Source organism: Diaporthe citri, assembly GCF_014595645.1.
Source record: "Diaporthe citri strain NFHF-8-4 chromosome Unknown scaffold_1, whole genome shotgun sequence".
Lineage (NCBI taxonomy): Eukaryota > Fungi > Ascomycota > Sordariomycetes > Diaporthales > Diaporthaceae > Diaporthe > Diaporthe citri.
This window is the reverse complement of record NW_025064846.1, coordinates 5,181,074-5,207,131: the sequence shown is the minus strand read 5'-3', so window position 1 is coordinate 5,207,131 and position 26,058 is coordinate 5,181,074. Positions and strand designations below refer to the sequence as shown.

Here is a 26,058-nt window from a genome sequence, read left to right as displayed (position 1 = left end):
TCATTGGGGATACCACGGCTAGGCAAATCACGACTGCCGGTACGTGGTAGTCCTGCTCTCACCATCACCATGGCTATGGCTGCATCGCAGCATCGTTGTCACTCTGGCGCCGGCTGCTTACTAGGTCTTGGTCCAGGCCGGCCTGGCTGTGTCAGCCCATGCTGCGTCCAATGTCGCCGTTACAGCGCTAGGGACACCTCACGCGGTAACATGGATCAGAGTCGCGAGCCAACCAAGGCTGTCCACGCAAGTGCAGATCGCCGCCAATCATCCCAATGTCCTCCTTCCTGCCTGGCATGCCTGCTTTGCGCCGGGCTGTACCTCTGTCCCGTAGTGCGGACAGAGCCAGGCTATTGGTTTGGCCTCTGCTGTGCTTGACCACACGCGCGGTGGGTGGATGGATGGACGGATGGGCTGTCGCCGGGCCTTTACCCCCCTCCTTCCAAGGTTGCCTCTGCAGGCACATGTCCACTCCGTGCCCAGGACTCCGGATCCCACGAAATAGGTCTGACGCAAATACTCCGTACTATGTGCGCTGACGGCCTGCCAAGTTATGCAGTGGCCTGGTGCGCTGGCCAGGTCGTCGCGTTGATTCTCTGCTCAGCTTGCTTCGCCGGAGCTGCTGTCCACCAGAGGCCCCCCTGCCGGGGAATTGCCATTGTTTGGTCTACATGTAGACTATTTTCCACACAGTGACAGATGGAACCGGAGCGGAAAACACTTCTTCGTCCAAAGGGGGAAGGCATGCTGTCCACAGAAACTTGCAAGCGAAGTCTGTGGGCTCTGCCTGCCTTACGTGCCTGGGAAACCCCTGTCCCGGCGCCGCTTGGGCACATGTCGAAGGCACACAGTGACATGCGACCTGGCCAGGCAGGGAGGTCTCCCGTCAGTCAGGCTGCAGCCCAGCCACGGGACTCCCAGCCAACTGCGAGTCACCACCTGGGGGCCGCTCTGCTGCAGTGTGTACGCCTTGTGCAACTGTTGGAGTGTCGTGTACAGGCGAGCACCTGGTACAATCAGGTACTCAGCCAAGCTGCCAACCAGTGCGGGAGCAACATGTACTCCAACCCCCCCTCCCCACCCGAAATCTGCTGGGGCCTGGGAAGTCGCGGGCCCCACCCCCCCCAACTCTTTGCCTGCTGTTGCTCCAGCCAGCTCTTTCCGTCTCTGGTCTTCTTGGTCCTGGGTCTCGGTCTGGGTCCTGGTCTGGGTCCTGGTCCTTTTCTTCCCACGTCTTCCCCCCGTCCTTCCCCTCCATCATCGCCCTTTTCAACCGTCCCGCCCGCCTACACTACCAACGACTCTGTTTCGCGTGTCTCTGTTCTCTTCTCGCCGACTTCCAGTGATCGTCTTGAGGATCTGTCTCCCCTTCCAGACTAACCTCCATTTCCTCTCCCCCTCCCCTTCATTCTCTTCCTGGCTGTCTAGAACAAACCCTGCTCTCCACCCCCCGCAAATCAAGCTACCATGTCTTCAAGAAGGGACCATGGCTCCGGCACGCCGTCGAATGCTTCGAACCGCCAGAACGAGTATTTCATTCCCCGTGATGGTATAGATCGTGAGGTGATCACCGCCGACATTTGTCGCTACCTCGGCAACGACGCACTCGTTCGGCCCGGCACCTACGAAGTATGAAAGCCACGCCGTCCGCGCGGGACCAAGCTTGCTCGTGTCGTCTGTCGACCGTCGTGCTAATGCCGCTTCTGCGACAGGACAAGAAGACCGGCCGAGTAATACAAGGTTACTTTGTCACGGCCTACAGGAACTTGACATCTGTACGTGCCCCTCAGCTCCAGCCGATCCACACCGAACAGTGCTGACTTCTCTCTTCCAGGCCATGATCGCCGACCTCAAAGCCGACTCGGCTCGATGGGATCAGGAGAGGCGGAATCATTCTGGAGGTACACTAACCTCGCACGATTCGTCTGCATTCTTCATGAGAAGCTCAAAGTCTAACTCCCCACCAGCGAGATACAGCGATTCACAGCATCGTTTCAGTGGTGCAGGTCTCTCCCAGTATGATACCTCCGGCACGATTTATCCAAGTGGCCCAAGCCGTGATTCTTATGAAAGCGTGCCTAGATACCCAGGTAGCGACGCCCCGGGATACAGCGCCAGCACCGGATCTCAACCTTACCACCAGGACAACAGGCAATCGGGATATGGTGCATACCAGCCGTCCGCGTACCCTTCTCAGCAATCGCCCTACGCTGGTGCGCAGTATCAAACCCAACCCCCCACAAATCCCGTGTCGGACTCTCCCTACTATTCAGCTGCCAACATGCTCGTGGCTGCGCCTCCGTCGCAGCAGCACCATCGTTCCCAGGATCCTTACCAGGACAGCAGGATAGCACCTCCCAGTAGTAGAGACCCCTACTCTAACCCGGCTCCTGTCTACGGAAGTCAAGGTGTTCAAGGTCAAATCCCGTCATCATACTACCAGAGTGCATACCCTCCGCAACAACCCGGAGATGCCTTTGCTGGCCGCCAGCCGTATGGATCTAGTACCAGCCCATCCGACTACCCGCCGTCCTCCACCAGCCAAGTCCCAATGTACGAGCGCCAGTATGAGCCCCAGCCCCAGTACGAGAATCAGACTCCCCCTCCTTCCCGCCCAGTTGCGTCTTCCAGTTCACAAGCTCAAACGGGACATAGTGGAAGTTCACATGCACGCCGCAGCGACCGCGAACGGGACCGCGACGACAGACCTCGTCGCCGATAGAGAACCACGACGATGACCTCGACACACGGGAGACAACATTCCGTGAGTAATGTTTGATGACGCGGTCCCTGCCCGAATTGGAATTTTCGTGCTTTCTTTTTCTTTCAACCTGGAACTGGCACCCGCGCTGCGGGATGAACCTGCTGGACGCATCCCTTGGGTTAAGTGGTTAACCCGGCGGACCTTCCGAGCCACTGAGTTTTGCGCCTTTGCCGAGCGACTGGACTTCTTCCAACTGGGGCGGTATTTTTACTTTCTGGCACGGCGCCTTGGTTCCATTGGATCTGTTTCCGGACTTTACCCCTGGACGTGGATTTACGCTTGCATTGCTCTGGATGATACCTACGACTTGCATCCCGGCTGGACGAATGGTACCCGGTGTTGATGATTTACATGAACTTCTGCGGCCCACTGCGTTTGCTGTTGCGTTGTTTTCTACCAGGACCGGGACGTACGGAGGAAGAGGCTTACTCATGAGTTCTGAAGGCTTTCCTCACTGGGATCATATCGTGACCTTTTGCTGTCCGGACCCGACCTTTGCGGAACTGGAAGCGGCGTCTGCTGCCCATCAACCGTGATGCGGCCCATCGGCCCAGGGGGCAGTCCCACGTGCCGAGGCCGGCTATTCATTCATCATCCGTGATAGAACGGTAAGGTCAGCATCCGGACAGCAAGGTGGGTCGGCGTTTGTAAATACAGCTCAGTCTTGACGCACCATCCAACTCTCAAATCGATCGGTCCGGACTTTTCCGCTCGGGGTCTTGTTGATGCTCGACTGCAACTGACTGACCGCAGACTCATCTTGGATCTTTCAAGCCCAGGTCACCCTAAGGACAAGTCAAACATGACGGACTGGACCCCCAGGAAATTCTGAACCCGGACTACTTTCTGGAAATCATTGCGGACCATGCTTTGATGAGACATGCCGTCTCTTGGACCTCCAATTTCCGTGGCTCAACATCACTGGAAAGCCTACAATTGCCTAAAGCCCCTTGGATGAAGGGCTCCCGAGATCCTCCAGGATGACTCTCACAGGCAAGCCGCGTCTGGTTCAGATCGCGATGGAGCACAGAACACTCTCAATCCAAGGACACCGAACCTTGGGATCGTTTGATCGAGGCTCTCCTAGTCTCTGAGACTAGGAACTTCTTTCTTCCTGGGAAGGTCCCACAAAACTATTATGAAGACGTCTGTCTCAGCTCGTTGGTGGTAAGACACAAGGACATCGGTTGCCTCGCTGAGGCCCCGATCCGGACCATCAAAGCCATTGCTGGACTTTCCTATTCCTGCTGCTTGGGATTCCGTGTTTCCACGTTTTTTGTGCGACATGGACAGATCGATGATCTGGTCCTTAACACAAACGGTTCTCCGGCCTTCCAGACCGGGAATGTTTGCTGTAGCTGCTGCTACACACTGCCACCAGTCGCACCCTACCAGAATTAGGCAAATGGCCTCGCAACGCGCAAATTACCGGGATCCTGATTTCCTTTTCTTGTGCAAGCTTCTTGCTACACTCCACCCTGGGACTCTTTTTGGAAGGAATGTCGCTCTTGGCGACCGAGCTCTCGACCCAAAACCTTACGGACACCCCCCAAGGACAAGTCAATGGATAAAGGGACCCAGCCAAGTCACATTCCGTGCCCTGAACTGGTCAGCCAACGCGTATGTTTTATCTCGTGTTTACTTCCTTTGACTCCGGACAACTCTGGACATGGCTCCGCCTGAAAGCAGTGTCTTGTAGTGAAGTGAATTAGTGAGAGTGGCATGGATTCGACGGACGGATCGCTAACCCAGGACTTTCAGCTCTCATTTATCCAGAGGAACACTATGGACAAGTTACAGGCAGGGTATTCCGATTGGTTCGCCTGGAATGGATCGAAACCAATGGGTATGCTTACATGGAGTGTTCTCGAGACGGATGCATTGACGAGACGAAGGCTTCGTCCCGGAAGTTTTGGTCTGAGGGTTTGATTTGGGGGCGTCCTGGTGTTGTGCTGGATGGAGTCTGGAATTATGGTCTCGGGGCAGGCTAAAAATGGGACTGGGGATGGTAGACATGTGCTTGCCGCCTGTCTGGAATGATATGGCACGATGGTGACTGTGACTGTACGAGCTGAATGAGGAAGGCATGTTCTGGAAATGATCACTCTTGAAGACATGCGTAATGTGAGGACATCCGATGACGGAATGTGGTCGCTGTGATAATTGTTTGTTACTTCCCTCCCCACCTAGCAGTCCAATACTGTAACACTAGAATCAGCACAATTGAGGGTCTTGATCCTCAAGGTTTTTGTTCGGCTTTCTGTCCGCAGCAAAAGTGCCCGTGGTACAAAACGTGGCTGCACCTGAATTTGAGCATGTTGATTCTATGGCTATGACTGCCCACACTATAACCTCGTGGCTGTATGTAAATTCCTCAGCGAGGACCTGCACGGCATTGAGTGATGATGTTCAAGTAACCCTTGATGGGTGGTTATTTTTAAAGACAATCACATAATGGGAAGCGCGGTAGCCGGCGAACCAGCAAGCATTCCTTCGTGGGCTGCGACCGGCATTCGTCCAGTCTTTACTTCTTTTTTTTGCCCTCCGCTGCTGCCCGTGAGAGCTCATGCCGCCGACATCCCCGATTGGGGCAGACAAAGGGGGGGCCTGGGCCAGCGCATGATTTCGGAGGAAGGTGTGAAACACTTTGGACAGGAACTCTCAGGAATATGCCACGTGGTATAAAGTGTGTGAAGAGCACGCGTAGTTCATGGGTTTCCCATTTCTTTTCCGAGCTGCCTCATTTTGTGCTGTCTACCAAGGGGGGGGGGGAGAAGACTGGCTGATCTACAGTACAAGTAAATTTGCCAAATCCCAAGTTTTCCGGTGACCTTGCTGCCCTGTCCTACCCTGCCCAACCCTTGGCGACCGACCGAAGTTGCCTGTAAGTGTTTGACGAATCAGACAGGCTGGATTGGCTGTTTTCGGTGGAACCCAAGAAGCAGCCTTCTCGGCGGTGCCATGCTCTGTCCATGTCTGCAAGCTACTATTTCGTACAGCAGCGTGGTTTCTCATCAGGGGGGGGGGGGTTGGTCGAATTAGCGTAGGTCATATAATGTATGGCCGTATTTCTGATTCATCGGTCCCGGTCGGTCTTTGGGGGTGGATGTGTTGCCGCGAACACCCTGCTTGTGACAGGGAGGATTATTGATTGTTTTCGGACCTGCAAGAGCTGATGAGTGAGCTACTGTTAGCTGCCACAGACCTGCCGGCAGCCCACAAGGTTCAGCCTCCTCAGGGTAGTACAGCACCCTCAATACTTGGTGCCAGGAGAGAAATCTGCTGCAAGTGCCTTGGGTACCCAAGGTAGGTAAGGCACTAGGCGCCTGTCTAGTGTAGACTACTTGCTTGGAGTAACTTTCCACCTCCTGGCACGGGCCCTAGCTCTCCTGGCTCTGTGCCTGCCTGACCCTACAAAATGATACTTCGTGGGTGCCAGCCTGGCTGCAATGACCTATATCGACTGCAGCATACTGTTCGTGATTTGGCCTCAGCCTGGGGCCCAAGGATCGATGACCTAGGGAATACGCGGCAAAGCAGATGCTGAGGGCCGAGAAAGAACCCCACGTCAGTCACTCAGCCTCGACTGTGCTGTCACAGTAGACCCCTGGATCTCTGCTGCAATTGGTTCCGCTGCCCCGCTGTGGCCCTGGGACTTCTTTTTCTGCCCGCCAAATCAATTTTTGTTAGGTGCCTCCTCGATAAGCACCGCACCGTACCGCAGCGCACCGCAGACCGCACGCAGTCCGCAGAGCAGACGGACGACACACGCATCAACACACACACTCTCCCTCCCTTTCCTCTCCTGCCTCGAGGCAAACAACCCACTCCCCTCTGTATGTACAGGCCCGCATCTTGACGTCAATATGGATGCCTCCGCCATTAGAAGTTGCATAATAGCGACCCTCGACGCCGATGCCGACATTCGCAGGAGGGCCGAGTTGCAGCTCAAACAGGTACGATGCCCACTCTGCCGCACACCCTTCGCTGCCCACCATCCTCGCCTCGCCGCCGTGGTCGCCCCGGACATGGCGTTGCTGCATCTATTGCACTGGCCTTTGTGCCCCCAGTGTCTATCTGTGCCCCTCTGGAGGCGTCCCGTGCTGATCCCACCCGTGCTTGCAGGCAGAGGAACACAATGGCTTTCTTGACGCCCTCCTCGACATCTTGCAGTCTGAGCAGGACACAAATTACCGTCTTTCCAGTACGTGCCTTCTCTAGCCTGCCGACCCTTCTGCTCTACCGCCCTCCAACCACATGGCTCAGTTCATAAGGGGCCCGGGACCACAAAGGCTGCCTCCCACCATGAAACCCTGTTGACTAACGCGTGCCCCAGCCGTCATCTACATCAAGAACCGCGTCAACCGAGCCTGGGCTGGGACAGACCATTTCCCAAACGAGCATCCCATAGCCGAAGACGAAAAGTCGAGAGTCCGCGAACGGTTATTGCCCATCCTGGCCTCGTCACAAGGTCTCATCCGACAACAGCTCATCCCCATCCTGCAAAGAATTCTACACTGGGACTTCCCCGAGAAATGGCCTACTTTCATGGACTTCACCATCCAACTACTGAACACCAACGACCCCCTGTCAGTGCTTGCCGGTCTGCAATGTCTGCTGGCCATCTGCCGTGCCTACCGCTTCAAGGCCGGTGATGGGGAGAACAGGACGCACTTCGACAAGATCATCGAGGCCAGCTTTCCCAGGCTGTTGGCTGTTTCGACCGAACTCGTGGCACAGGAGAGCGAGGAGGCTGGAGAGATGCTCCACATTGCTTTGAAAGCATACAAGCACGCGACATGGGTTAGTAGAGAAGCGCCCCTCGAATTGGGCTGTGGGTGGCCGTGCCAGCTAACTCTGACCCCTTGCCACAGCTTGACCTGTCCGCCTTCCTCCGCCAGCAGGAGAATACGATAGGATGGTGCACTGTCTTCCTGCAGACGGTATCCAAGACCCCGCCTGCCATTGCAATGTCGGATGAGCCCCTCGAGCGCGAACGGCACCACTGGTGGAAGGCAAAGAAGTGGGCGTATTTCAACCTCAACAGGCTATATATAAGGCAAGCTTATTGATCTACGATGTCTCGTACTAAAGGCTAACCGCACGGCAGACACGGAAACCCACAAGCAATTACCAAGAAACGAGGGCGATCAGATGGCCTTTGCCAACTTCTTCTCCTCGAATATTGCACCCGAAATCCTCAAACACTACCTCCAGGAGATTGAGAAGTGGGTCGCAAACGTCTTGGCTGAGCAGGCCCTGCTTGTCCTACACCATTGTCTTCATGGATGAATGCGTACGGCCCAAAGAGATGTGGGCACACCTCCGGCCTCACCTCACCAACCTCGTCACCCATTTCATCTTCCCAGTACTCTGCCTGTCTCAGGAGGACATCGAGAAGTTCGAGGACGAGCCTGAGGAGTACCTCCACCGGAAATTGAACTTCTACGAGGAAGTCTCAGCTCCAGACGTGTCGGCGACGAACTTCCTGGTGACGCTGACCAAGAACCGCCGGAAGCAGACCTTTGAACTTCTGCAGTTCATCAACAACGTTGTGAGCACCTACGAATCTGCGCCGGATGACAAGAAGGACCACATTGCCAAGGAGGGTGCTTTGCGCATGATTGGAACGCTCGCACCGGTCATTCTCGGCAAGAAGTCTCCGATCGCAGATCAGGTCGAATACTTCCTCGTCCGATACGTTTTCCCAGACTTCACTAGCTCTCAAGGCTACCTCCGGGCCCGGGCATGTGACACAATTGAGAAGTTCGAGCAGCTCGACTTCAAGGACCAGAACCACCTGCTCACCATCTACCGTAACATCTTGGACTGCATGGCCGACCCAGCTCTCCCGGTCCGTGTCACGGCTGCCCTTGCCCTTCAGCCTCTCATCCGACACGACATCATCCGCACCAGCATGCAGACGGCTATCCCCACAATAATGCAACAGCTTCTGAAGCTGGCAAACGAGGCTGATATCGATGCTCTTGCCAACGTCATGGAGGACTTCGTCGAGGTCTTTGCTACTGAACTGACTCCGTTCGCCGTTGCCCTCAGTGAGCAGCTGCGTGATACCTACCTCCGAATCGTGAACGAGCTCCTGGAGAGGAACAACTCGCGGGACGACGACGAGTACGGCGACTTCCTTGACGATAAGAGCATTACGGCCCTTGGTGTCTTGCAGACGATAGGAACCTTGATCCTCACCCTGGAGAGCACACCCGATGTTCTGCTTCACATCGAGGCTGTGCTCATGCCGGTTATTCAAATTACGCTAGACAATAAGCTCTATGGTATGTTTGCTGCTGATTCATACCCCACTAATACATACGATGCTAACATGGATCAGATCTGTACAATGAGGTGTTCGAGATTATTGACAGTTGTACCTTTGCCGCCAAGGCCATCTCACCCACCATGTGGCAAGCCTTCGAGCTCATCCACCGCACTTTCAAGGCGGGAGCCGAACTGTACCTCGAGGACATGCTTCCCGCCCTGGATAATTTTGTGCAGTTTGGCGTGCCGCAGCTGATCCAGAAGCCGGAGTACGTCGAGGCTCTGTACTCGATGGTTTCAGATATGTTTAATGACCCCAAGGTCGGCGGCATCGACAGGATCTGCGCCTGCAAACTGGCCGAGGCCATGATGCTGAGCCTGCCTGGTCACATTGACAACTGCGTCAATGGGTTTATCAACATGGCCATGTCGGTGCTGACGACCGAGGAGGTCAAAATCAAGTCGTACAAGATCCACTTGATGGAGATCATCATCAACGCCATCTACTACAACCCGATTCTGACGCTCCAGGTGCTTGAGACAAAAGGCTGGACGAACAAGTTCTTCAGTCTGTGGTTCGGCAGCATGGAATCGTTCCACCGAGTCCACGACAAGAAGCTCTGCATTGTCGCCATCGTGGCACTTCTAGGCCTAAACCCTGACCAAGTACCGCCAAGCGTCGCGGTCGGATGGCCTCGGTTGCTCCAGGTATGTCATCTGCAATCACTTACCTAGATTCCGGCTAGTGATACTTGCTAACATTTTCCAAGGGTGTTACCTCGCTGTTCAAGACCCTCCCAAATGCGTTGAAAAGTGAGATTCAATCCACCCCCCCCCCCCAAAACGGAGCAATTCAGTAGAACGCTAACACTGTGATCCCAGACCGTGAGGACGCTATGAAGGACGATTACGGTCTTGATGCGAACTATTCGTACGACGACGAGGAAGAGTGGGGCGACGACGAGGCTGCATGGACAGCAGAGGAGGAGCAGGAGGAGGAGCCCACGGATGCCAAGGACGAGAGCACGGCATATCTGGAGTTCCTCAACGAGGAGGCAAGTCTTTCCTGCAAGAGCGATGCTCGAGTACTGGCTAACACCATGGCAGGCGCAAAAGTTCGGTCATCTCGAGGAACAAGATTCAGACGATGAACTCGGGGAGCATAGCGTGCTACTCGAGTCTCCTCTTGACAAGCTCGAGCCGTACCAAATTTTCAGTTCGTGCTTGATGAGTAGGTTGTTCCCCCACCCATGGTCTCGGCTGAGCTAACACTTTTCTCTAGGATTGCAACAAGAACAGCCGCAGTTCTACTCCGGGCTGTCTTCTCACCTGTCAGCGGAGGAACAAGGTGTGATCCAGTCTGTAGTACAGCAAGCCGAGGCAAATTCGGTTGCTGCACAACAACAAGCCCAGCAGCTTGCCGCTGGAGCCAACGGCGGTGCCAGCTAGTCCTGTGTCGGTGCGGCTGAGACAAGAGCAATCGTGAGAAAAAGCGCACGCGCATGGTGCGTCCACGGGCCAGCTCGCGGCCGTTGGGTGTGGTGGAGTGGGCTCGCGCACCAGTAGCAGGGGAAGGCAGAGCACCGAATCAGCCCAAGCCGGTGGCTGAGAGAGTATGCAGCGTCTAGATCAGAGACGTGAGGTTGGGATATGCATCGAATGATACCAAAGAAGTATTTAAAAGAGCTTGGGAACCGAAAACAAAAATATGAGGCGAAGGGAGCTTCTTGGGTTTGATTATCATTGCCTGTCAAGTCAGGTTATAAAGAAGGAGAGGCCCAAGGGAACAAGATGGCTTCTTCTCTGGCCGTATCCGCTGATTTTTCTTTTTCTGTGAGAAGATTTCCCCCAACCTATCCCATCCACCCACCCCAAATGGCATGCCTGGAAAAAGAGGATGAGACGAGAAGACATTAGAGAGTGCAAACATCATCAACCTTGTCTGAGCCCCGCGTCCAAGATGGCTGTGAGAAATGCTGCACCGGCGGTGTGTAAATGTTGGTGGTGGTTGTCGCTACCCGACCCCAACCGGTAGTAGTGATCTGTTCTGGTTGTTTGGTGTAATATCCACAATTCCACTGTTGGGGATTGACATGCGGCACGAGGGCATTCATTCATTCAGGAGTGCGCCGAACACCGCCCAGGCGCCTGCAGTGGGATGACATGGCCCAAGCGTTTAGGTCAAACGACGGACAGCGTTGCGCTTTCCCTCCCTTGATTGTAAACACCGAAGAGGGGGAGAGACAACACGATCCAAGGAATAAAGGAATCACGGGATACTCCCTTCTGTTTGTGGGACAAAGAAGCAAGGCGACGGATCAATTATGACTTCACGGTACAGAGTCGAATGTGAGCAACCGCGGCTATCCTCATACTTTACTTGCTTATACGCGGGGTGAGAGAGAGAGAGACGGAGGGGCTTCCCGCGGCTGGGCTGACTCGCTTCTCTAGATGCTCTCAAAACCCATAGGAGAGACCAGTTGATAGGTACGAATATCGTGTATTCTTATCAATTCTGCCCGCCGTTCATGCATCCCTTGGTGTCATTTCCCCGTGGTTCACCGTCGGGACGATGGTCCCCTCATGGGCTCCCGCTCCCCTCACCGCAGCATGAACCTACGAGATGCCTCGCTGACATCCTGCCAACCCTACAGAATGGATCAAGGGCCTCCTCGCAGTGCCGTTCGTGCTGCACTCGCAGCCGCAGGGGGTGTTCCTGGGCAGGAGCCACGCGCCCAGCCTGGAGCACATGGCCGAGGAGTCGGCGCGGAGGTACGCTGAGATCTGCAAAGACGTCGAGGTCATGATCGACGACCACATCGGCCTGCAGAACGAGGACTCGCCGCTGCCGTCCAAGCTCAAGCTGCTGGTGCCCACCGTGGGCACCTTCTTCACGCGGCTGCCGCTCGAGGCCGCCTTCAAGTTCCAGGACCGCAAGCGCTACATCTCGAGCCGCCGCTTCGTCTCGCCCTCGTTCAACGACGTGCGCCTCATCCTCAACTCGGCCCAGATCATGGCCGTCACCACCTACAGCTCCCTGCACCTCGCCACCTTTGACGGCGACGTCACCCTCTACGACGACGGCCAGTCGCTCGAGCCCTCGAGCCCCCTCGTCCCGCGCCTGCTGGACCTGCTGCGCAGCAACGTCCGCGTCGGCATCGTCACCGCCGCCGGCTACACCACCGCCGACCGCTACTACGCCCGCCTGCACGGCCTCCTCGACGCCATGGCCGCCTCTCCCTCCCTGTCCCCCCAGCAGAAGTCCAACCTGCTGGTCATGGGCGGCGAGGCAAACTACCTCTTCGCCTTCGACGAGTCGGCCGGCCCGCACCTGCTGCGGCCCGTGCCCCGCCACGAGTGGCTGACCCCGGAGATGGCCGCCTGGTCTGGCGCCGACATCGCCGCCCTGCTCGACGACGCCGAGGCCGCCCTGCGCGAGTGCGTCAAGTCCATGAACCTGCCGGCCGTCCTCATGCGCAAGGACCGCGCCGTCGGAATCATCCCGGACCCGCCCGGCGCCCGCATCCCGCGCGAGTCCCTCGAGGAGACGGTCCTCGTCACCCAGAAGATCCTCGAGCTCAGCTCCGCCGGCCGCGCCAAGAGGGTGCCCTTCTGTGCCTTGTGAGTCTTCGGCCCACCACATCCATCTATATCTGCCTATATCTCGCCACCCCTGGCTCACAAAACAAAACCCCCTAGCAACGGCGGGCGCGACGTCTTCGTGGACATCGGCGACAAGTCCTGGGGCGTGACCGTGTGCCAGAAGTACTTTGAGAAGCAGTCGCAGAACAGCGGCGGCAGCAGCAAGCTGCAGTTCGGGCCCGAGAACACGCTGCACGTGGGCGACCAGTTCCTCAGCGCCGGCGCCAACGACTTCCGCGCCCGCAGCGTCGGCACCACGGCGTGGATCGCGAGCCCCGAGGAGACGGTGTACGTTTATCCCCCCCCCCCTCTATCCCACTCCTCGATGGACAACAATCATTGCAAGATCCACATATTTCCATCCCTGTCCGTTTCAAGACGTTCTATTGCATTCCCCTGCATTGGGTTTTCTCTCTGAACCTCCGCCCGTCTTGCGGTCTTGTCAACTGTTGCTGACAATGCGTCGCAGCGACCTCCTGGACGAGCTAGGCGACCTAATGTACAAGAAGCTGACCTGAGTATGCGTGGAGTGTGCTCACACGTTTGGCATGTGACAGACAAAGCCGGCGCGGATGCGGAATGACAGCTGCTATCTGTGTATGCATGTATGTGGTTCGCAGCGACTGAATGTGCGAGCAATGATACGCGGACGGCAGCAGCTTTTGAGTTGGCGCTATGACTTAGTCTACATGGTTTTGTGTGGAATTCTTGTGGCGGGAATGAAATGGCGCATTTGGTTTTTCTTGCATTGTGGTTACGACGGTTATGGAGCGAATTGATACATCATTCCAGTTTTTAAGCTCGGGAGAGGCCTTTGTTGACGTGGCTGTCGAAGACGAACTTGTTGATGCTTGCTCATACAGGGAGCATTGCCCAATGAGGTCATATTATGGCTCCCTGGCAGGACCTGCACTCCAGGCTGGGTTGCCAGGATTTGCACAGCTTGTCACGGCTCGATTTCGGAGGTCTAGGAGGTCTAGGAGGTAGATAGAAGGCAAGTGATGTATGCAAACATTGGTGTAGTACCTGGGGTATTGTGCAAAAAAACTGTGCAAAGTCTCTAATCCGTCAGTGTCCATCCTAAGACCACCGTCGCAATGTTCCCTTCCTCCCGTGCACTACGGGGGATTCCCTTGTCCGCTCATGACAAGAATCAGATCCGTCCCATGCCATGAAACCAGTTCTAGTTTCCTATTTTGCCCAGACAAATGAAATTGGCTTCCAGTCTTGAGTGGGCGACAGCAGCCCGATCGCTCCTGTTCTCCATCCCTTGGCTCCCAGATGACAAAAGAAACGGAATACGGGACTGCGGTGATCACCATGGGCGAGCTGTCGCCATGAGATTATATTATGTACAGGAAGCGGACAAGATTGTGATCCTGACTTAAAGCGAACCAAGCGGCTTGCCAAAGTTTGACGTCTCTCGCAGCTTGAGGGGTATTTCGGGTTCGGCATCTTCGCTGTCGCTGTCCTCTGCTGGTGCGAGCGCGGGTGCTGCTTGAGCACTTGGCTCACCCTTCTCGTACTCGGCATCCTTCAGCACGGTTGGCGTTGCGTCCTCACCAGTGCCGACCTTCTCGAGCTTGTCTGCTAGTTTTCGCAGGAAGATCTCATCTTTGGCAGGTATGTTGCGCAGCGTCAGTGGGCCCTTGAGTTCCGGGTCCTCATCTGAGGGTTCCATGATGGCAGGGCCATGGTCGGCATCGTCAATGGCGGTCCCCACCGGCTCAGCAGGCTCTTTAGACTCGCGACCATCGTTGCCGTCGTTCCCATCGGAGCTGATAGCCCCGTCACCACTAACCAGCGTTGGTGTATTGGACCCGCTACTGGTGACAGTGTTGGTCGCACCAGTACTTGCAAAGGACATGGATACGGTCGGAGTGTGTCCAGCATTCATTGTGAGCCTCGAGAGCGGGTCGGCCTTGAGTGCGCGTACGCAACGCTCTCTTGCCAGCTCTCGCCGCTCCTCTGGGGTGTGAGATGGTGATCCATTCCCGCTCGACGTCTTGGACCCATTGCTAGATGGCGTGTCGGTGAAAGTCGCCTTTTTGACGGCGTTCACTTTGAGGTGGATACCCTCCAAGTCCTTGTGATACTCCTGCACATCGATGACTTTTGAGGGCGTTTCGTGATCCATGGCGATTGCTTGATCCGCAGGATTGTTGTCGTGGTGCAGGGGAAGGAAGGAGTCTGACTGTCCTGTGGGGCTCAGTTGTGATGACGAGCTGCCCTGGAATGAGATAGACCGCGCATCTAAACCCCCACCCCTCAGAGACGCTTCATTCCAGCGCGCCTCGGACGTCCTGAGTCGATTTTGCAGCAGCATGATCTGCGTTTGCAACTTGTACCTCTCGGCCTCCCACTTGGATTGCGCAGATGCATGCTCGCTTTGCAACGCTTCTATCGCGTCTCTGTACAATTCCTCTGCCCTGTCGCGGTTTGCCTGCAGTGCTCTCCGTTCTTCGTCCCACGCCTGTCGCATCCTTGCCCTAGCTCGACGTTAGCTGCTGGGTCCCAAACAGACTTTGAAGTATCGGCTGCTCCTAGTACTTACTCCAGAGACAAGGAATGCGATTCGCTAGACGAGTTTTCCGTAGACGTCGTCCGTACCGCAGGCCGCCGAATGGTGATGAGTCCAGAACCGGTCCCGGAAATCGTATCCACCGGCACGGGAATGCCTGGTGCGCTCCTGGGGGCCAGATCGACATCGGAGTGTTGGCCGTCCATCTTCCCACACCCTCTGGCACAGGATCTCCTGGTGGGCGAGAGGCTGGCTGCGCGCTGCTGGGGGTGGCGCTGGAACTGCAATTGATACTGGGCGTGGGACGGGATCGGTGTAAGGTGTGGCGAGAGAAAATTGGGCGGTTGCGCCTGAGGGGGCCCACAAGTTTCTCTGGTCATCAGGGGGAACTTGTGACTTGTGCCTTGCTGTGGCTGACTTGTGACAGAGGCGCGAGGCGCTTGTTCGAAGTAGTGAGCAGCACCGGGCAAACTCAGAGGTGATATAACCGAGGACGCGGCTTGAGCGCTGGGTGTTCCGGACGTGGAGCTCAGGAGTTGGTCGGTGTCAAGAGCAGGCGAGGGAAAGAACGAGTCGTCGGCGGGTAAGCGCGTCATTGTTGCCAAGGGCGGCGGAGGGCAGGGCAGGGCAGGGCAGAAAAGGCACGATGCCACTGGCGGTGGATATTGGCTCGTTGCAATTGGGTGGTCGCTATCACGGCAACATGTGGGCCATGCGGACGAAGCAACCAAGTACTGCTCAGTGTTTCCGGAACGTTATTGCAGTGCGAATATAAGCGCGAGCGGCCGGGCAGAGGTCATTGGTGGTGGCGGTCTGGAGGAGGGTCGGGTGATGCCACGAGAACTGCTGCTGCCAGACACACCGGTTGTAGGTTGGGCGTTGACTCTAATGTATGTACGGAGCGGTAGAGTAGTAGGGACCTGCTAGATCTCGTCTCGGAGTGGGTCTTCCCATGCCTGGCCGGGGCTGGCTTGGGCTCGAGGCTTGGGCTTGGGCCGGTGGAGGCGGGCGGCAGAACAATTAATGCAAGGTACTGGATGCTGTGCTGTGTGCAGGCGGGGAAGTGTGTCGAGTTGGACTGGAGCAGCAAATGAGGGAACAGGAAAAGATCGTGAGTTGTCAGGTTGTGGTTCGTGAAAAGGGCTCGAGGGAGGTAGACAGGAAGAGGAAATCGAGGGACACGGGATGTGCAAGGGCGTCGTCACTCTGACTGGGTGCGTGTAGACAGAGTGTGTGTGTCTGTTGCGCGCACCAATACCGAGCGCAGGGTAGTAGACTCAGGCACACTAACGTTGAGGAGCGGTCCGGCACACAGCACACACACGCGACCTCCTTCCTAGGTACCCTGCGGCAAGTGCCAAAGGCTCTCTCAGGGCCGCGAAGGGGGGGAGGGGTGAGGGGGTGGGGTGTCGTTGGCGGGCGGTGTGAGCGCAGCCGGGGAAAACTGGAAGGTGCAGCACAGGGAGGGCAGGGGTTCCTGCTTCCCGGATATCCAACCGATCTGCCCGCCTGCGCCGTCGGGGGCCTGGGCTGGGCCTTCCAAGGGCTTTGAACCCTTTCTTCTAACCTCGACACGTTTCAATAGCAGACCAGCGATGGCCTGGCACGCCTGGCATCAGGCTGCATGCTACGGACGCAGTGGCTGGCTGGGACAAACCTTGGCCTGGTAGGCCTCAGCACCAGCACGCAACTTGGTACACGCCTCAGGTCGCCTCAGCGCGCCCGTGGTTTCAGTCGTGCTCCCGGGCCGAATGGGAAACATGGGCCTCTCTCTGTTTCTCTCACATGTCAGTCGCCGGGGCATCCACTCCCTAGTCAGGGCGGGCAGACAGCTCACACACCCTCTCTTGACCCTGCACGTTCGCTACACAGACTGAGGACGTCCGTCTGGTTTGGGCTGAGCCGGGCTGAGCTGACCTGGACTGGACTGGACTGGATTGGACTGTATTGGATTCGACCGTATTGCATTGGCCGGGCTGACCAAAGACAGAGACGTGGCACGCCAACAACCGATAGATTCTACCACCCCGTCGGGTTTGGTTATGCTCGTCTCTCCAGATTGCAATGCACCCCGATCCCAAAACCTGGGAGGGCAGTCCCTTGAGGTTGCGCCGATTCGCGCAAAACCCAGCAGCCAGCCCGCCCGCCAGCCCATCCCAAGCCCCTCGAGGAAGGCAACTCAGGGACGGCCCGCCTGCCACGCCTCCCTTCTCCCTTTTCCCTTCTTCTCATACGCCCACCCTCCAGCCGTGAGCCCACAAACGCTCCCACCCGCCGTCAGCACCACTCCACTCATTGGCCCTCCCGACTGCCACTCCTGCATATTCTCCGGATGCATTCGCTGTCCCTTGCAGGGCAATTGGTCCCCTAGAATGCAGTACGGCACAGTCATGATTGTTCTCGCCGTGTGCGCGCCCCTTTCCTGTCTACTGAGATCTGCAGCACCCTTCCCCCAGCTCAGCCCGGCCCAGCTCAGCCCAGCCCAGCCTGCATACCGCTTCGTCGCACTTCGTGCGTGACGAGAGCACGACAGAACTACATAGAACCTCGACCAGGACCACCACGACGGCCCTACCGCCCCAGCAGGATGGGTCACTGACAGCGGGAAGCAGGCTAGGAATTCATCCGCCCGTCCTGCGCTACGGCAGCCTGTGGCCCTGTGCAACCCTTCGCCGGCCGCCCCTTTCTTCGGGCCTCGCAACCGGTAGCTCAAAATCCCTCGTGCTAGCCCGGGAGACGAAAACGTGTTCACACTCCTCATTAGGGGCTCCCAGGCGGTCAGCGAGAGGTCAGCCTACATCGAATTGTCGGGATTGATGCACCGAGATGTTTGTCCCATCTCCTTTTGTCTTCCCTCTCCTTCTCGCTCTTTCCGTCTTCGTACGGTATATGAGCTCTGCCGGAGGACATGGTCGCTTTTGAGGCCTTGTACCTGTCAAGACGTATCTGTCCATATGACAAGACGCCGGAGAGTAGTCCTTGTCCAGGTGCTTGGGTATCCCGTGCTGCACTAGTAGGTTACCATGTCAGGACATTGTGGTACGTGGATGCCATGGCCTAGCAGATAAAGTCCCTCACCGGCATCTTGTCCAAACAATGGATTTTAGACATGGCATTTGAGTTTCACGATGATCTCGGCATCGATGGAGCCTCGTGGCAATACCTTATTGTAAGCACTTTCGGGTTTTCTGGGGCCATTCGGCATACAGCACGGAATCCACATATTTTGCATGCCATGTCCATCAATCCACAGCCTGAACCCGGCAGCCCCGAGCAGTCAGTCAGTCAGTCAGTCTGTCAATCTGTCAACCAGCCTCTCCGTCTTTCAGACAGTCAGACACTGCCTCGACACAGTATCTTTGTTTCTCAACCCCCAAGGCTGATCGTCAAGACCATCATCCCGCACCCCCAGCCCAATCTGGACCCCTAATCCGAAAGGAATCCAATTCTCCAGGTCCTGACAGAGAGCCTGGGGTAAAAAACCGGGGGTTACACTTTTGTCGGTCATGTGTCCCCGTTGGGCTGCTGCTTTGAGCTAGCCTGCTCGCCCACCGCGGCCTTATTGCCTCTTGGCAAGATAGATCTCTCCAAGAGCCAGCCCGAAACTCCCGATGGCCCTGTTCAGCATGTAACAACTCTCAAGGCGCCGCAGGATTGCGGGGGGTGCGGTTGGTTGAGGGTCCAGATCGCAGACGCGTCGGCTTTCTCTCTCGCGCAGAGATATCCCAAGGGTTGCTTGCTTGCTTGCAGAAAATTTTCCGCTGCACCTCTCGCTCGGCGGGCGACCGAATACCCACGCGGAACGCGCTCAAGTATGCAGACTACGCAGGGGAATACCTCGCAGTCTTGCGAACGTGTCTGTCCTGCTTGACCGCATGTGTTGGTTGCTGATGCTGCTGCTCCTCCTCCTCCTCCTCCTCCTCCTCCTCCTCACCCTCCTCTTCCTTGATCACTTGCTGGCACGGCCTTCGCCTGAGGAGGCGGTCTCTCTACCCACCCCGGAGAGCCGGTGGGCAACTCGCGGTATCTCGGTGTCGAGGTCATCTCGCAGCGCTTGGCTGCCAATCTCCCCACAATATCGCTTCACTAATTGCCAACCAGAAAACCCGACGGCCGCCTCGAGTGAGCCACTTGGCCCCCGAGCCCTTCGTGCTCTGTCTGCTTCCGGCCTACTAACATTGACTTCTCCGCGGGCAATCTGACCCGCAGGATCTGGGGCGCTGCAGCACCCGGGACACTGCAAGCACCCGACGACGACCTCGCTCCTGCGGAACCGGTCCTCGGGACCCACCCAGCTCTGCCTGCCTGCCTTTCCATCGGCTGTCCCACGTCTGCGTGCCATGCTCCGCTCTCGCGCGGCGACAGGCCCCTGCCTCCGTGATCGCGGTTGGGGGTTGAATGGGGAGTGGGCCCAATATTCGAGGGAGTAAACGTCCCGAGGCAGCGCCCACGGGGACGAGTCTGTCGGGGCCTCTTCGGGCCTTCCTTCTGACTCGCTTGTTGGGTCGGCCACTTTCCGGAACCACCGGTGGCGCGGACACGTCGGCGGGAGCCAAAGCGAGCTATTGGGATAATACCATGGTGATCATGACAATACGCGGTGGGAACGTCGACAGCGGTTTAACTCACTGGGTCGGAGGCCTGCAGGGATGCATGTCCCAATCTCCCTTCCGTCCTCGCCCTGGTCTGGCTCTGTCGCGATCGTTTCCTGGTGGATATCGCAATGGACTGCGTAGCCATCTTGAAGGGCATACAGCAGGAGCATTCTCTCCGAGCCTGCGGTCAGATTCCACAAGCGGTCCTCCCGACTGGCGCGAAGGGCGACCCATCGTGGGCGATGCACGGGTTTTGTGGCACGCCCGACGATCACGGCATTCCTGAGCGCGCTTGGTTCAACCTGGACGAGAGGTGCTCATCGGCGAATTCACCAACGCGTCAGCCCTACGAGAGTTCCCCGGCGTCACGTCCCCCGGGGGCCCTGACTGGTCGTCAGATGTGTACGAGATCCAAGGGGTGTGAGATGCGCGTGCATGCAGTAGTAGCCTTCTGGTTCCTTGGCACGCGGTGGGCGGCAGGATAGATTCGTGACATCTCCCCTCCGCAGTTTCGCCGGGGGGAAGAGCTGGGTATTGCCTCATCCGGCGTGGCAAAAGCCTGTATATAGTCACATACCTTCTGCACAGTTGGATCAAGATGACACCTGCCACGCAATCAATTTGAGTCTGATTGCCAGTTCGAGCCATGCCTTGATGCCCGAGAAGGAAGGGAGTGCCCTGGTCCGACCATCCCCAGAACCTCGCTCCCTCGACGATTCAGGGTCCTGCTTCGCTCGACAAAGAAAGCTTGTTATGTGGTCTCGCCTCGAGTCGCCTCGTCTCGAGTCAACGCATCAGCACCCGGGAGGCATCGGCCGCGTGCTTGGCACCCTCGTGCGCCCGCGTTGTAAGTGCTGTTGGGCCGGAGCAGGTCCGGGCACGGCGGATCACGAGCCGGGCCCGGCAAAACTCGCCCGGGATGAGACCTCCCGGGACCAACACGGCCGGCAGAAGTGGCGTTCCCCCGGGACCAGTGCACGAAAGACTGTCAGAGGCGATTGTATCACCAGGACGGTGACTTTCACGTGCCAGCGGCGACACGGCTCCTCGAACGAAACTCGCTGGGTCGACGCCAGCACCGGGATAAGGGTCGAATTCACCTGGCTGGCAGCGTACACGGGCGACTTTGACATATGAAGACGTAATGGGAGCCTTTTCCCCGCCCAGGTGATTGCCTACGAGATACAGCTAGCTTCAAACCCCACGCTCTAGAGGGGCACTCTACGACTCATACGACGCAGCTGGATGAATGGCCGAGTTTATACCGTATGGCCGGAGTCTGAGTCCCTCACTCGTCCGAGCCGGATCCGTCATGTGTCGAAGCACATGGCGAAAAGAGGTCACCAACTACTACTCACCAGCACCACCACTACCGGCAAAGCAACAACTGCGGTTGACTCCCCCGCGCACGTTGCTCGCTCATGGTCTGGCCGCTTCCCAGAGCTGGGACCCATCTAGCCTTGTCAAGTTAATTGTAGTTGCACCAACGGTGCACCAATGCGATGCTGCAACGCTACCTTGCCCACCTCGAAACCAAGTCCCCTTGTCCGTAACCAGGGGACATCGTCGCAGAGACAGCTCACCAGCTCACTCGCAGCTAAAAAAGGGCAACGTTGACTCGACTCAAGTAGCTGCATACGGGCTGGTAAGAGTCCGGGCCAGTTATCTGGATTGATCTGGGACCCCCACCCCTCCTAAACACGTTTCTGAGGGGACGGGGCATTGTTCTCTGATGGTGGACGTGACACCGACACTGTCCGAGATATCATGCTTCTGTCAGGCAGAGCTTAATAACAGCTTTCACAAGCTCTCCGAGTGGCGGCCCGAGGCGCTCAATAGGAAGCTCAGATATGAGTTACAGAGCGTGCACCAATAGCTCTCGCTCGCCATCAAGCTCGACGCCATCTGCCTCTGCCGATGTTTCAACCTCCGCTAGCAGGAGCGAGGTCGGTGACGAAAGATTGTAGTTTGCCCGTTCCATGGACTTCGGCTAGAATTGCCCAACGAAGACGGAGACCATGCCAGCTAGAATCGCGCGTCCATTCTTCTCCCGCGACAAAGTGCTTCCGCGGCTTCTCGTTGGCTTCCACTGTGCAGAGAATCGTGTGTCGTCTTTCCAGACCATTTCGCGGCCCATGTGATGGTGCACCGCAACATGCTTGGTACAGCCGTAGGTTCCACGCCAGTCCTTTAGAGGGAGCGCACAACGGGCAGGCCGACCCAACTGGGCCTGCAGCTGCTGTTCTTGCTCCTCAGCCAGTGGAAATCGACACCCCACGACTGCTGGCTTCGTGCTCTGCAGGACATTACAACCCAGCGAGATCATGCCCCTCGATGTCAAGTGTGCGGAGTATTCTCTGCGCGTAAGCGTGCTAGCATCTGCAGACTCGCTGGTCAACGTAACACAACGTGGGATAGGGCAAGACGGACTGCTCTAGCTACAGCATAGGCGGAAAGCTTGTTCTCAACCAAGCTCGCCGGCAGGTCCAGTGAGTCTGGCGTCGAAAAGGACTGACCGGTCGAACAGGCCACAGCAGTAGCTTGCTGTCTCTCATGGGCGGACCAGAGCACTAGGATGCTTTTCGGAGTGCTACACGGAGAGCACAGGACAGCAGGCCTTCATGCTAGAGACGACGTGCGATGAGGTCTCGGATACCCGCAGAAGATCAGCCTGGGTATGTTGGAGATGAGACCAGGTGGACGTGCAGTACGTATCTGCACATCTCATCGACCGTTCTGAGGCATTTCATGACCAATCGCACAGCACGGCTTCGTGCTGGTGAGCGACATCTCGGCTTGCGCTGCCGTGGAACCTCAGGCGCCTTGTTACCGGTGAGAAAGTAGCAGGGAGCAGGCCCGAACACACACTGATGCAGCCGCCGTGCAGCCTCGCACGGAGCCACAACGCGCATCGCTAATGTGGTTAGAAACCATGAAAGCGAAACGTGTCACTCCCGTGGTTGCATTCCCGCCCAGCCGGGAGAATCTGCGCATCGAACTGTGCACGATCGCTTGGACATCTTGCCGTGGCGTGAACCAGAAAAAAAAAAAAGGGAAAAAAAAGCCAAACAGAAGTGTCCCGAGCCAGAAGCAGTAAACGCTGGCTTTCTTCTGGTCGTTACGCTGTTGATGATGATCGCCCCGCAACTCACCGCCTGTTGGGGTTCGACTGCGCTGAAGGATGGGATGGGATGGGAGGTAATCGGTCTGACGCAGCCCTACAAGCAACTGTGCGCTGCTGCTTTCTTGTGCGTCCAGCCACTGCGCGGGAGATGCAGCTGGCGCAGAAATGCACGTTGGGTTGCACCCCATCAACCCTGTGATGCTATGTGCAGCTCTGCAGTCTGCGCTGGCCCGTCCGATGGGAGCAACGTCGATCACCACCGAGCCATCCAGTAGGGATTGGACTTGTGATCGTCCCCGTTGATTTCCCTGAATGATGGCGATGAAGCAGCGGCTATTGGAGGCTTTCACCCAGGCCGTTGATGCACGCTGAAGGAGAAGACAGAAAGTACACCAGCCCGGTCCCTTTGACCCAAGCTGCGATAGCGGACGCACTTCGCACACCACTCGATTTGCACTTGCAGGATTGATGAACGGCTCCCAGCACGTACATGAAGATGGATCGCTCTCCGTAGGACGGCATCCATGAGCTCAACCCAAGCATGTTGAGCTCCTGGGGTGGCAGTCTCGTTAGGTGCGATATCTTGTATTACCGAACGTGGAATTATAGATTCTCTCAGCCTTGCGGTTGAAAGCCAAGACCAGCCGCATAGACAAGCTTTTGTCTTCTGCGTCCTGAGTCGATCACTGAACGTCGTGCCAGATCCGGTTACTTCAAATGTGTTCGTCTTGGCGGGCAAGATAGGCCAGGGACGGCACAGGAGCGCTTGCACGACACATCGGTAGCATCTTTCCCAGGCGTCGGCACTAAGGAGCCAGAGGGAGGGGGTGGGTGGGATGCAGGCCCGCGCGTGACGAGACGAGAGGGCTGCAGCAGTCGACACTAGCGGAACCCAATCGTCTCGAGCCGGCGTATCAAGCGTCTCCCCTGCGAGTCGCAGGATTACCGTCGTTTTAGGACATGTGCAGAAGCTCATGCATGGAAAGCGAGCCAACCGCCGTGCTTCATCCGGGTTGCGGATCTGGGACAGACGGCTTATCGGTGTCGGCTCACCATCGATTTATTCAGATCCCGAAAACGAACTCTTCGGCGCATCCAGAATTGTCTGGGCTACTGGGAAAGGTGAGAAAGCATTACCAGGGCATGCGGACTGTGATCCCAGTGTTGCCGACAACCAGTTGACACTGGCGCCTTATGTGACACTGGTCGAGAAGCCGAGCATGCCGCTGTTGGCGTCGTGTTGTCTGCTGTTGTTTGATGGAAGATCCTCCGCTCGGCCGTTGAGTATTGGCGCCCAGAGTCAGAGAATTGCTTGCATTGAGCCGTCGGCTCACAGCGGTAGGACCGAAGCTGGTGGGTGCAGCCTTTCGTCACTTTGGGCGAGCGGTTCCTGTATGCTCGACTTGGCACATGTGGTTGAGCCAGTCCCAAGTGTCCCCTGACGGACTCCCAGAACCTCGTGTGCATGTTGGATCGATCCAGACTGCCTAGAATTTTTCTCGAAGGGCTGGGCGCATCGGTATAACCAGGCCTTGGTGGTGTCCCGATGTTGAGGCCTGGAGGAACAACGGTGGGTGAGGCGCGCGAGACGCGGGAAAATGAGAAGCACACCATATTCTCAAGTTTCGGATTGCTACGTGCAGACTGATTGAGTTCAACAACCATCATCCAAGGCCCCTTCGGTGACTATCCGGACAGACAGTCAGTCATCTGAAGGATGACCTGCATCAGCGGTTGATCACCAGACAATTCGAGCATCCCGGATGAAAAGGCGGTCATGGAGGAGGCGTGCGAAGCGACGTGAAAATTATCGACAAGATTGTTGCGGTCGCGGTGCGCAGGTCTGGAATCCGGAATCCGGGTAGGCCTCGTCGGATGAGAGGTCGGGGTCATGGTTGATCGCTGCACTGAGCCCCCCGCGTGCGCAAATTACAAACACCAGGTCTCGGCGGTGAGCAGCGGCGGCCAAAGTCGAACCGAGGATGGGGAGTACCAAGTCTCGCAGCCTTGGGACTTGGAGCCTTGGGCCTTGGCTGGCACTCGAAGGAGGCTTGCGTGGTGCGTCCTCCCACAATTGCGTCGTCTGGGCTCACTCTGCCCAGACAGACGGATCAAAGTCAATACAAACCCACGACGGCATCTGGTGCTCTCGCCACGTCAGCTAACCAGCTGGAGGGTGTGGGCGGGTGCGCGGTGCGCCAGTGAGTGAATTGAGGCGAGTGAGTCGGCAGCGCCATCAACCTGGGACGGCGCCCGAGCGGGCAGATACCGAGGCAGAGGCAATGATGTAATGGGGCGCCGTAGCAGTCCAATAGCCAGATCTCCCGGGTCCCCAGGGCCATTCGCTGGATTTCTTTGTACGTACGCATACTTTGTAATGATCAAGACGTGCAAGACCAATTTAGAGTCGGAAATCTGGAGACGAGATTCGACTGGGGACCGAAATGTGGAGAAGGGAGGCTGACAAGGATATGGCGAGCACCTCGTGAGCCTGCTAAGATGACGACAGAGCCCTGTTCCCTGTCCGCGCCTGCCCTGCCCTGCCCTGCCCACTGCCCTTGAACCCTGGATGCTTTCGTGGGGTTGCCGATTTCGATGATTTGGACTCCTCTCGAAACGGTGCGGATCGCCAAGCAATGCCGTGGACGGAGTACTTGTACGCGAGGGCCATGTACCGTCTGACAGTGCTGTCCTACCGTTCGTTCCCAGGGGAGAGGAGCCGCGTCGCCTGGCTGCTTGACAGGCAGGACTGGTTGGCCTCGAAGCCTTCGGCCTTTCGCCCTCACGTCAACCTCCGTTCTGCGGATGACCGACCGGACTCAGCAGCGACCTTCCCCACCCCGCCAGCTTGGTGAACAAGTGGGCTGCATTGCTGCTGAGATGGCCACGGCAGGATCGCGTCAATGACTGATGGATGACCGTGACATGCGCTTCACCCAAGACGTTGGCTGCACACATGGAGGAGCAAAAGAAGAACCCACCAGACCCCAAACTTTGGGCAAGTAGCCCCGAAGGACCAGTTCTGGGCACGGGGCCTTGGCCGGCCGATGACAATATCTGACAGGCGTGGGAGGTCGAGGTCACGGGCCGAGCCAACACAATTGGCCAATGGACATCTCAGCAATACGGGCAGTAG

The 26,058-nt window shown here is 57.1% G+C and overlaps 4 protein-coding genes across 4 annotated transcripts; 3 read left to right on the top strand and 1 right to left on the bottom strand.

Moving 5' to 3' along the window:
- Positions 1-1,467: 1,467 nt before the first annotated feature.
- INS49_001426 (uncharacterized protein) lies at positions 1,468-2,722 on the top strand (the record flags this gene model as incomplete). Its single annotated transcript, XM_043162255.1, has 4 exons — positions 1,468-1,629; positions 1,713-1,775; positions 1,835-1,901; positions 1,968-2,722. The coding sequence occupies 4 exons, from the start codon at positions 1,468-1,470 to the stop codon at positions 2,720-2,722; spliced, it is 1,047 nt and encodes a 348-aa protein (XP_043030761.1).
- A 3,908-nt stretch (positions 2,723-6,630) lies between these two features.
- Positions 6,631-13,200, top strand: INS49_001425 (uncharacterized protein; the record flags this gene model as incomplete). Its single annotated transcript, XM_043162254.1, has 14 exons — positions 6,631-6,720; positions 6,890-6,968; positions 7,101-7,567; positions 7,639-7,793; positions 7,903-7,992; positions 8,021-9,057; positions 9,114-9,748; positions 9,811-9,853; positions 9,923-10,125; positions 10,148-10,256; positions 10,323-10,478; positions 11,695-12,661; positions 12,740-12,970; positions 13,152-13,200. 14 exons carry the CDS (start codon positions 6,631-6,633, stop codon positions 13,198-13,200), a joined length of 4,311 nt encoding a protein of 1,436 aa, XP_043030760.1.
- An 866-nt stretch (positions 13,201-14,066) lies between these two features.
- INS49_001424 (uncharacterized protein) lies at positions 14,067-14,819 on the bottom strand (the record flags this gene model as incomplete). The annotated part of the gene is made up of 1 exon (XM_043162253.1): positions 14,067-14,819. The coding sequence occupies one exon, from the start codon at positions 14,817-14,819 to the stop codon at positions 14,067-14,069; it is 753 nt and encodes a 250-aa protein (XP_043030759.1).
- Positions 14,820-19,926: 5,107 nt separating this feature from the next.
- Positions 19,927-20,935, top strand: INS49_001423 (uncharacterized protein; the record flags this gene model as incomplete). Its single annotated transcript, XM_043162252.1, has 2 exons — positions 19,927-20,200; positions 20,670-20,935. The coding sequence occupies 2 exons, from the start codon at positions 19,927-19,929 to the stop codon at positions 20,933-20,935; spliced, it is 540 nt and encodes a 179-aa protein (XP_043030758.1).
- Between the last annotated feature and the right edge of the window lie 5,123 nt (positions 20,936-26,058).